We start from the raw sequence: 12,104 nt of genomic DNA, 5'->3' as shown, positions 1-12,104 counted from the left end.
GGACATGGAGGCTGGAGACTGGCTGCATCCACTGCACACACAGGAGAAGCTGCTTTATATGTTTCCTTATTCCCTCAGAAGTCTCCCCAGTATCATGTAGGACGTTAGGGAGAAGCTGCTGAGCCAGTGTGATAAATAACTCCCCTGGTATATGACCGTCCATTTATGAAGTAGCAGGAGTCGCAGTCATGAGTCGGAGTCGGTCCTGATAAAATTCAGGAGTCGGAGTTGGAGTCGGAGCTGCGGCTTACCGACTCCACAGCCCTGGTACCTACAATCCTCCTCAGAGATCGCCCCCACAACCCCCAATGCGATCCGCGCTGTGAAAATATCCTAGTGTGGATCGCGGCACGAATCCCCCGCTGCCCAGCAGCAGAGATGACAACTAATCGCCTACACCCCCTGTGCAGGTGAACATGTGAGCCGGCTGGCACGGGGGGAGTAAGCGAGTGGTTGTCATCTGCGCTCCTGTCATCTCCGCTGCCCGGCAGCAGGGAAGCTGCAAGTCTATTGGAGGATCCGTGCTGTGATCCTCCTCCGGTCATTGCGGCGCGGATCGCAGTGGGGGTTGCGGCACAGATCATGTGAATGAGGCTAGTTAAGGCATTATATTGTATTATGGAAATTTATATTGTGATACTTCATATTTAATAATAACTATAATGTTTAGGGTTACAGGTCCAGGCTGGGAAGCGTCTTTTACTTCATCCTCTGAGCCCCACTCTAGAAGAAGCACAAGTTCACCTAGAGCCTATCTATCTATCTATCTATCTATCTATCTATCTATCTATCTATTATCTATCTATCTATCTATCTATCTATCTATCTATCTATCTATCTATCTCCTATCTATCTATCTATCTATCTATCTATCTATCTATCTATCTATCTCTATCTATCTATCTATCTATCTATCTATCTATCTATCTATCTCCTATCTATCTATCTATCTATCTATCTATATATATATATATATATAATGATTTATGCTGTTTCGTAGATTAAAAAAAAAACATGTAGAGTCGGTAATTCTCCTTTTGCTCAGTGGCATCCATGGTTTATGAGGGAGAGAAGGATGATGATTTAGCTGCTTCCTGTGACTTTAGGGAGGGGACGCCATGAACTGGTTCACACCATCGATGGTACAGAATAGGGGTTGATATGAGATGCCCCCATCTCTCTTCAGACCTCCAAATGGTACATATGTGATTGGATAGAAGAATTAGTTTGTATCCAGCCAATTACCACACTGATAAGTCAATACTCGGAGTCTATGGGGCGGCTTTAGCTGACGTCAGCGCCTCGTGTATAAGAAATAGTCTCCCCGAGATGTTTCTGTCTGCAACCAAAACCTATTAGGCAATAATGTAACAGTCATCCATTAGGATTAATACAAACTTTGTCTACAAACCATAAAAACCTCATCCAAGAGCCTTATTAATAAAGATTCATGTGCAAACAGCTCAGCCAGAGTATACAGAGTATACGTCCATACAACAAGTTTAGATGATGGCTTCCATACCATAGAGGTACTATATGTTGCTGCTATAGGGACTAAGGAGAGGAACTATGTATAGGCCCTGCTATTCACCAGAACTACATATAGCATCCATCCAGACAGGAATCATGATGAGTCTATGAGAGATACAGGAGACTGCGGGTCCTGCTCCCCATTACTCTAGAGATACTGACCAGAACCAATGTATTGATACCATAGACTGTAAATGTAAACTAGATGTAAACCACATCTTCCCTAAAAGATGCATTGTCCCAGGGTTTGATGTACGCAGGGCTTACTGACTAAGGCTGATCATCTGAATGTGTCTCTTTTTAGGTTTCGAGGTTGACATCACCATCAAAGCAAAACTCCACAGAAGCCACCTAAAGCCCATGTGCTCCACGTGATGGACCTCAGCCATGGATCTGGTTGACTATGAAGTTCAGGTGTTTGTTGAAGTTATTGTAATGTTTCAGGTCTAAGGGCCCAAGAATGAAGAGGAACCAGACAATCGCCATTGAATTCTTCCTCCTTGGCTTCGGGGATCTCCATGGTCTCCATATCCCTCTGTTTTTTCTGTGTTTGCTGGTTTACATCCTGTGTTTGGTCGGGAACATCTTGATTATAGTTCTGGTGTCCTCCTCTATCCTTATGGACTCCCCCATGTACTTCTTCCTCTGCCACCTGTCTCTGTGTGACATGCTCCTCACCACCAACATTGTGCCCAGTCTCCTCCACATCATCTTGAGGAATGGTAGAAGCATGCCATTCCCTGACTGCATCACCCAATTCCAGTTCTTTGCAGTGTCCACGGGCACTGAGTGTCTCCTTCTGACGGTCATGTCTTATGATCGATACTTGGCCATCTGTCGCCCCCTGTCTTACATACCCATCATGGACACAAAGCTTAGGCACCACCTTGTGCTGGGCTCCTGGGGTCTGAGCTTTTCCATCACATCCATCATTGCTGTTCTGCTATCTAGACTGAACTTCTGTGGTGACAACGTCATTGACCATTTCTTCTGTGACTTTGTGCCCATCCTCCAGCTTTCCTGCTCGGACACTTCACTATTACAAACCGTTGACCTCATCCTGACGGCCCCAGTGACCCTGTTACCCTTCATAGCCATCATTGTCAGCTATGTCTTTATATCGGCGGTCATCGTGAATATCCCTACAGTGACGGGACGGCAGAAGGCGTTCTCCACCTGTAGCTCTCACATCACCGTGGTCTCTATATACTATGTGTCACTATGTGCTATATACTTGGTGCCGTCTTCTGGGCGCTCAGTGATCATGTTAAAGGTTCTCTCATTCATATACACAGTCATCACCCCCTCGCTTAACCCTTTAATATACACGTTACGAAACCAAGAGATCAAAGTGCCATTCATGAAAATATTTGGTTTAAAATCGAAAAAAAATTTACGTTTGTGGAAACAGCAATAACAATAACTAAGGGGGTATTCCACTAAAACGTAACTTTTGATATGTTTCTGCCTATGGTGAGACTAAGAATTCCTTCCATACTTGTTGTTATCTATTCAGTCTCCTTCCCCCAGTTCTGAGCTGCTGCTTTCTGCTGAAAACACAAAAATCTGTATGTAAGCTTTTCTCTCCTCCTCCTCCCCCCTCCCTTCTGAGACAGCTGATGTAAACAGGTCCCTGGCACGTTTTATCTGCAACACTGTAGCTTCTTTGGAATACTGGGAGGGTTAATTACAGTGAGTTTATCAGCAACTTGACCTCACAATAACCCTGCCAGCATTCCAAAGAATCTGCAATGTTGCAGATACAGCCTGCCAGGAACTTGTTTACATCAGCCATCTCAGAAGGGAGGGGGAGGAGGGGGAGGCAGAGAGAAAAGCTCTCACACAGATTTTTGTGTCTTTAGCAGAAAGCAGCAGATCAGAACTAGGAGAAGGAGACTGAATAGATAATACGTATGGAAGGAATTCTTAGTCTCACCATGGGCAGCAACATATCAAAAGTTATGTTTGAAAGGAATAACCCTTTAGAGGACTGCTCCAGTCCTATGGAAATTAATTTTAAAGGGGTTATCCAGGATTAGGATTAGCTGTATAAATTTCTCCCATGCTGATAGTTGCGGAGTGAATTCTCCTTAGCTCACATACGGCTGCATTAGCCCAGGGTGGGTCTATGAACTGTCAAGATTGTTCCTATTCACACACAGCAAGCAGAAAGATTGACAATGGTGAGACATTAAAATGCAATGTAAATTAGGAAGTTGCTGAAGTTTTTATTATATAAGATTATGCTGGCGGGGATTGGCTACTATATGGGGCATTATTGGGGGGGGGGGACTGGATACGATACAGGGGGGGATTGGCTACTATAAGGAACACTTTGAGGGGATTGGATAATATATGGGGCACTATTGTGGGGACTGGATACTATATGGGGCACCATGGGGGGGATTGGATACTATATGGAGCACTATTGGGGGGGATTGGATACTCTTTGACATTTACACCACAGTACGGTATTACACTTGCTGGACCTGGTCATTGTATGATATTATAACTAGAGATGAGCGAACCTGGAGCATGCTCGAGTCCATCTGAACCCAAACTTTCGCCATTTGATTAGCGGTGGCTGCTGAACTTGCATAAAGCCCTAAGGCTATGTGGAAAACATGGATATAGTCATTGGCTGTATCCATGTTTTCCAGACAACCTTAGAGCTTTATCCAAGTTCAGCAGCCCCTGCTAATCAAATACCGAACGATCAGGTTCAGGTCGACTCGAGCATGCTCCAGGTTCGCTCATCTCTAGTTATAACCATTGATTTCTCTAAAAGTTATTACATCCTTATAGAGACAGGAAAAACGTTCCTGTAGTTTGTGGATTTCCTCATGTACTTTATCCAGTTTCCTGAGTTGTCCCTCAACTAGATAGCACACTGACAGGCAGAGAGATTATAAGATTATGCTGGCATGTAGGTTGAAATCCAGCAATATTTTTCTTCTTTTAAATCAACTGGTGACAGAAAGTGCCAGGGATTTGTAATTTACATCTTTTTTAAAATCTCCAGTCTTCCAGTACTTATCAGCTGCTGTATGTCCCACATGAAGTGGTGTATTCTTTCCAGTCTGGAGAGCAGGAGAGGTTTTCTATGTGTATCTGCTACTGATCTGGACAGTTCCTGACATGGACAGAGGTGGCAGCAGAGAGCACTGTGTCAGACTGGAAAGAATACACCACTTCCTGCAGGACATACAGCACCTGATAAGTACTGGAATTTTAAAATAGAAGTTCATTACAAATCAACACCAGTTTATTGGAAAGAATTATTATTTTTTTGCTGGTGCTTAAAAATTATTCACTAAATAACACACATTACAAAGTTATACAACTTTGTAAAGTGTGTTCTGTAAGCAAATGGCCCCCTTCCCAGTGTCCCACCACCCCCGGAAGTGTGGTGCAGTATACTCACCAGATTACTGTCGACCCCGGCCGGCCTCCCGAAGATGACATAGTTCGAACCAAGATGGGTCGAGCGATGTCATCTTCGGGAGGCCGGCCGGACCGCTCCAGCCGTCCTTTATGCCGGCCCCCCTCTGCCATGTCATCAGCTGCTCAGCCGCAATTGGCTGAGCACAGTTATGGCGGCCGGGGTCGACAGTCATCTGGTGAGTATACTGCACCACACTTCTGGGGGGTGGGGGGACACGGGGAAGGGGGCCATTCACTTACATAACACACATTACAAAGTTGTATAACTTTGTAATGTTTGTTATTTAGTGAATAATTTTTAAACGCCGCACTACCCCTTTAAGCTTTTGACAGTCCTAGATGCTGTTAGGCTTCAGTTTGCATTTAAGAGTCCTCTATTGAGATTGTGGGCTTTCTAGCTTGTGCCCAATACCTCCATGCCAGACAGACTCTATTATATGGGGAGCGACCTGTGCTGCCACCCACTTTTCCTAGCTATATGTAGAGGTCAGTGAGAGTCTCAGCAATGAGACCCCGAACAATGAAACCTTTTGACGTGTCTGTGTGACAGCATCGCTTTCTGTCTGGATAGTCTGAACATCAACCTACGTATTATTATTGGCACAGGGTATAGCCATGAGTAACAATGTTCCATGTACTTCCGATACCACTAAAACACAATACCTTAATGTTGGCACCAGACCTGAGTATGACCTTGATATGAGTCTTAGTATTTTTGACTTTCCAGGTATTACGCTGCTTGTGGACATCATTGCATCAATCATCTTTCCACACATTAGGGGCCTATTAGACGAAGCTTTTTTCATTTCCTCTGATTAACGATAAACGATTGCAAACAAGGGCTTTTGCAATCGACCTGAAATCTTTCACCACAATACACGGAAGATAGTCGTTAGTTCTGATTGCAACTTGATTGTAATTACAAAGGCTCGTATACCCTAGAGTACGAACGATCTTAATAACAAACTAACAAAGTATAGGTAGATTTGCGAACGATTATCGATGGTCAGCTCAAAAGATCAACGGCATATGAACAAATTTCCGTTAGTCGCTTGATCTGTACCTGCATACACACAGAAAGATCATCGCTTAAATTCTAAGGACATAACTATTTTTTGCCCGATAATCTTTCCGTGTAATAGGGCCCTTACGTCATACCAAAAATATAAGGACATTTCAATGTGACCCCAAACCTTTGAACGGTAGTGTACAATCCAATATATTTCTTGTACAGAGAAGGACATTGGATGCTCAGCAGATAACATACATTTTCGAGTATCTCGGCCCACCAGGAGACTGCAGAGGCCTATGTACATCAAGGTAGACAGACTGTTCTGTAGGAGATCCCACTTCACGTGTCTCTATACTCTCCTCACTCTCTGTTTACGATTGTAGGTTGCAGGAAGGGTATACGTGAGGGGTGAGTTCTATCATTCATTTTATTTTATTTCTTTACATTAATTGTCAGCAGAAAGAGGTAACACAGTCCCCCTGCTGCCACCAGTGGCTGAGTCTGGAACTGCAGGGCTGCTTAAGCTGTCAATCAATGCTCACTCTGCTACGGGGTGCCGTGGCTGCTGCGCTACTGACAGCTTCCCCAAGTATTAATGTCTATTCTAATGCTAACATGTAATAGAATAGACATCAGGGGAGGCTCAGTAACGCAGCTGATCTCCCCCATATACAATTACCCACATGTGGCTGCACCAGAGTGTACATGGCTGTAAATGGACTATTAGCCTTATTAAAAATGAATGGTAAAAAATAAATGTATGACTGCTGCAGGTATACCATCTAAGGTGCAGGTATACCATTTAAGACAGGGATGGGTTCCCTTCCCTTGCACTAGGACATGTCTGACCCTTCCCTCCAGTGTGAGGTCTATTCTCTCTATATCACTATGTGTCTGACCTCAGGAAACACATGTTCTTTTTCCTGTTCTTTTATAGACTGAGGGCATATAGTACTTTTAGTACTTTTTCTCTGTCGTGATGCCAGTGGCAGTTGGGCACTTGATGGTACTGCATCAAGTCTTCAATTTCTTCTAAAAATGGTGACGTCACAACCTACTGTATAAGTGCCAGAGGTGCGGGCTGGGCTGTGCAGTGGCTGCTGCTAGGGATATGGATGGTAGGACTGTGCCCAGCAGCTGCTGCTTCTTCCCCCAGGGCTCTTGGCACACTTCTAACTGCCCCTGGCACAGTTGTGGTGCCCGCCCCACGGGGTAAAATACTATCACTGGTGATGGGGCAGCCCTGCGCACTTGACTGGTAGGAACAGCTCCCCAGCCTACCCTTGTTTGAGGAAGCCTCCTCCTGCCTGCAGCAGCTCCCCGGGGCCTTCTCCTGGTTGCCAGCACCCTCACTCCAGCACTGGCAGCCAGAAGAAGGTTTCAGGGAGCAGCTGCAGGCAGGAGGCATTTCTCCCAGCAGCAGGGAGAAGCAACGGCCGCTAGGGGGGGGAGGGGGAGAAGCCGGCAGGCAGGTGTCGGACGAGTGGTGCAGAGGGCTGCCGGCTCTGGAGTGAGGGTGCTGGAGCGAGGGCGCTGGCAGCCAGGATAAGGTCCCGGGGAGGAGGAGGCTTCCCCGAGCAGCGGCAGGCTGGAGGAACTTATCATGCCCCGACACCAGCGATTGTATTATCATGGCACAACTGTGCCAAGGGCAGTTAAGGTGTGCCAGGAGCCCTGGGGGAAGACGCACAGCCTTCACCTCTGGGACTTATACAGTGTCTCGTGACGTCACCATTTTTCAAGAAACTGAAGACTTCATGCAGTAGTAAGTGCAGGGGAAAAAGCATTTTCTGGTAATAAGTGTATATTGGTGATTTGTAAAATTTTTGTCGGGCAATAACAATACTTCAAAATAGCTTTTGGCCGGACTTCTCCTTTAACAGTTTGCTTGATCTTTGTCCCATGTAGGACACACAGCGCCATCAGAGGTCGGACCCCCCCCCCCCCCCCCACTATTGAGTGAAGGCCTTGAAAGGTCTAGCTAGAGTGTCAGGGCACAAAGGGACTTTAGGGGAGACAGATGGCCAATCCCACCATTTCAGACACTATGATGAGGATGTGTAGAAGGGTGGAAGGTGCTGGAACCTAAAACGTTTAGATGTTTTCCAGGAAATTCTGCAGAGACTGTTCATGGCTGGAAGAAGTCATCATGGCGGTCCGGTCAAGAAGTAAAGTAAACTCGAATGACCATGATCGTGAGAGACGCCCCCCGAGAGTAGGTGGTTATAGCAGCAGTCTGCAGAACCTGTAAGGGTCCAAGGTACTTTGGTCTGACACTGCACATACTCTTCCTGTCTGATCAGAACCCTGACTGCTGTAGGTGAAATACTTACCTCCGCGCGGTTCCATCGGCAGGTAGACCCTACATGCAAAGTGCCGATAACACGGATCAATGCAATACAATAGCATAGCATTGAACAGTATGAGCAATCTAATCATTGGTTTTTAAAAATGAAAAAACATTTTTTTAGACATTAAAAGCCCCCCCATCCACCCCCTTAAAATAAATAAAAGAGCATATTTGCACAATTGTCAGCTGTATTCAAATATACTAATATTGTTCCTGCACAGTGAACGGAGTAAATGAAAAGAGAAAGAAACACCAGGATTGCTGATTTTTCCCCCCACATTTTATATAATAATAGAAAATTTATAAAAAGCTCAAAAATTCACATTTACACCAATGTGATACAATAAAAACTATAGATCATGGTGCAAAAAATGACCCCCCAAACAGCCACGTAGGTGGAAAAATGAAAGGGTTATGGGGTTTAATCATAATTATTTATATTAAAAATATATATGTATGAACAAAAAAAAGTGCATTACGCAAACACTGAACCCCTTAAATATGTACAGGAACTGTCCAGAGCAGGAGTAAATCCGCATAGAAAACCTCTCCTGCTCTGGACAGTTCCTGACATGGACAGAGGTGGCAGCAGAGAGCACTGTGTCTGACTGGAAAGAATACACCCCTTCCTGCAGGGCATACAGCATCTGATAAGTACTGGAAGACTGGAGATTTTTAAATAGAAGTAAATTACAAATCTATATAACTTTCTGAAACCAGCTGATGTTACGGGGTTAATGCAACTTAAAGGGATTGTCTGGCAAAACTAAATGTGTCTGGGCTCTGACTGACTGAGTGGACACTTCCTGTGTGCTGAACAAAGACAGGAAGTGCTACTCAGCTGGGACCAGGTACCATGGGGACAGACATGACGGGGATTGGGGTAGGTGAGTATACATTTTTTTTACATTTTTTGGTCCAGTCTATCTAAAGCAGGACAAATAAATTTTGTTTTGCCAGGTAACTCCTTTAACTGCTCAAAAGAGGATGAATGTAGTGACAGTACAGAGAACCTCCCTATAACTACTATAGTCACAACTCTCCATATAACTCCACTCTGGGTCAGTTCTGCTGCCAGCCAGTTAGAAGGTTCCTGTAGAGAGGAGCTCCTTATAAGAACTACAGGCTGCATAAATCTCATAGATCTTGGTACAACCATACAGCCCAGCTCTGGTACAACCATACCCCCAGCTCTGGTACAACCATACCCCCAGCTCTGGTACAACCATACCCCCAGCTCTGGTACAACCATACTCCCAGCTCTGGTACAGCCATACCCCCCAGCTCTGGTACAGCCATACCCCCCAGCTCTGGTACAACCATACCCCCAGCTCTGGTACAAGCATACCCCCAGCTCTGGTACAACCATACAGCCCAGCTCTGGTACAGCCATACCCCCCAGCTCTGGTACAACCATACCCCCAGCTCTGGTACAAGCATACCCCCAGCTCTGGTACAACCATACCCCCAGCTCTGGTACAACCATACAGCCCAGCTCTGGTACAAGCATACCCCCAGCTCTGGTACAAGCATACCCCCAGCTCTGGTACAACCATACAGCCCAGCTCTGGTACAGCCATACCCCCCAGCTCTGGTACAACCATACCCCCAACTCTGGTACAACCATACCCCCAGCTCTGGTACAACCATACCCCCAGCTCTGGTACAACCATACCCCCAGCTCTGGTACAACCATACCCCCAGCTCTGGTACAACCATACCCCCAGCTCTGGTACAACCATACCCCCAGCTCTGGTACAACCATACCCCCAGCTCTGGTACAACCATACCCCCAGCTCTGGTACAACCATACCCCCAGCTCTGGTACAACCATACTCCCAGCTCTGGTACAACCATACAGCCCAGCTCTGGTACAACCATACCCCCAGCTCTGGTACAACCATACCCCCAGCTCTGGTACAACCATACTCCCAGCTCTGGTACAACCATACTCCCAGCTCTGGTACAACCATACCCCCAGCTCTGGTACAACCATACCCCCAGCTCTGGTACAACCATACTCCCAGCTCTGGTACAGCCATACCCCCCAGCTCTGGTACAACCATACCCCCAGCTCTGGTACAAGCATACCCCCAGCTCTGGTACAACCATACCCCCAGCTCTGGTACAACCATACAGCCCAGCTCTGGTCCCGACCCCATAAACTGCAGAGAATAAGAAACAGCTGTGCACCATAGAGGGGGCTCCCCGGGGTTTAATACCAGTGAGATCACTATAAACACCTGTCCTGACTACGGAGGGTTAATCCAACAAAAAATGTGTACTGCATCCATCAAGATGTGGTGCCTCTTCTAAGTACTGTAACCACCAAATGTGCTGTTAGCTGTTTAAACTAAACTTGGTGTGAGACAGTCTCCTTTTTATGGGGAACACTCGAGAACCCCACATCACAAATAAAAGCAAAGCTGTGGCCTAAATCCCACAATAAGTGGACAAGGTTAGGTCCCATTATGTCGGATACCCCACCCTTATATACGGTGATTATTGAGCTGCTCCACTGCTCACATATCACACTGGGATTCTCTTATAAGGGGTCCTACAAGTGTTGCAGAAATAAAGGGGTATTCCGGTAAATATTTAGAAATGTATTTCTATATATAACTATAATATAACTTTATTATAAAAATGTCCATTGATTGGCAACAATAAAAGGTGAAAAGGCCCCCTCTGGTGCCACCAGTGGCTGTGCTGGGAACTGCAAGGCTGCAGAAGCTCTGGTCCAAGCACATTTGCTTGGTCATTTATCACTGGTAGTGTTGAGCAGACTTGCTAAACTGTTTGGGGTTGGCAACATTCTCCAAGCCCAAGAGCTCGGTAATTGACTGCCGGCAGCTGGAGAAGTTGGATGCTGTCCTAGGGCTGCCACGAAAACATGGATACCGGCTATGGCTGGCTATATTTAGGGTTTGGAGAATGTTGTTGAAGCCAAACAGGTCAACAAGTCAGTACAACACTACTAGCGATATAACACTGTGCTGGGACCAAAGCTTGTGCAGCCCTGCAGTTCCCAACATAACCACTGGTGGCAGCAGTGAGGTTCTATTAAATAATAATAATAATAATAATAATAATAATAATAATAATAATAAAAAATTAAAAATAACATTTTTGTTCATAAAATAATAGAACCTAATACCCCCTTTAAGGCGGCTCTGTGACCACTACTACTGTGCTCCTTCCACTATAGATTGTGAGCGTCAGCAGTGGTAGCAGCCAGATGTGACTGGATCTGTGTACAGCGCAGAGAAATATAAAGAGGAATAAAACAAGAAAGACGAATCCTGGCGATACTTGTCCAGTATGACCCCCGTCCCTGATGGAATGACTTGTTCTGCCATCACAACAGTAAGAAAATAAGTGAAGTAAAATCCATTATACGGTAATGACAGGTATATGAGGGTAGTATTTTACCATTATTTTTCCCAGACCCTTACAGCCACTTGAGCAGAGGTCATTCTGCGGGCAGCTCCTGAGGAGGGGAATGATGACATATAATACCTGTAGACATTATAATCCTGATGGAAGGGAGCGGAAAAGTAATGACTCCATGTTTAGAGTATATATGTATGTAGTGGCACATAGTGTAAGGGTCAGCTATAGGTAAAGTGCCACTTCAGATACGTGTACTCCTATAGATTACCCCCACCTGCATTATATAGGGGAGTCTATAATGGGGGCACTTGTGTATATGTCAGCATATAAATCCATATAACAGATGTCAGATCAGCAGCAGTAGCAGCTACAAGG

General features: G+C 45.5%; 1 protein-coding gene across 1 annotated transcript; it reads left to right on the top strand.

Moving 5' to 3' along the window:
- The first annotated feature begins 1,990 nt into the window (after positions 1-1,990).
- LOC138768633 (olfactory receptor 8G17-like) lies at positions 1,991-2,947 on the top strand. The gene has a single exon (XM_069946584.1). The coding sequence runs from the start codon at positions 1,991-1,993 to the stop codon at positions 2,945-2,947; it is 957 nt and encodes a 318-aa protein (XP_069802685.1).
- Positions 2,948-12,104: the final 9,157 nt, after the last annotated feature.

This window comes from Dendropsophus ebraccatus, chromosome 12 (genome assembly GCF_027789765.1).
Source record: "Dendropsophus ebraccatus isolate aDenEbr1 chromosome 12, aDenEbr1.pat, whole genome shotgun sequence".
NCBI classification, from domain to species: domain Eukaryota; kingdom Metazoa; phylum Chordata; class Amphibia; order Anura; family Hylidae; genus Dendropsophus; species Dendropsophus ebraccatus.
The sequence above is the reverse complement of the archived record's forward strand: the minus strand, read 5'-3'. Positions and strand labels throughout refer to the sequence as shown.

Bases quoted from the DNA above. Each gene is read 5' to 3' on its own strand.
- LOC138768633 (XM_069946584.1), top strand. From the start codon at position 1,991: ATGAAGAGGAACCAGACAATCGCCATTGAATTCTTCCTCCTTGGCTTC.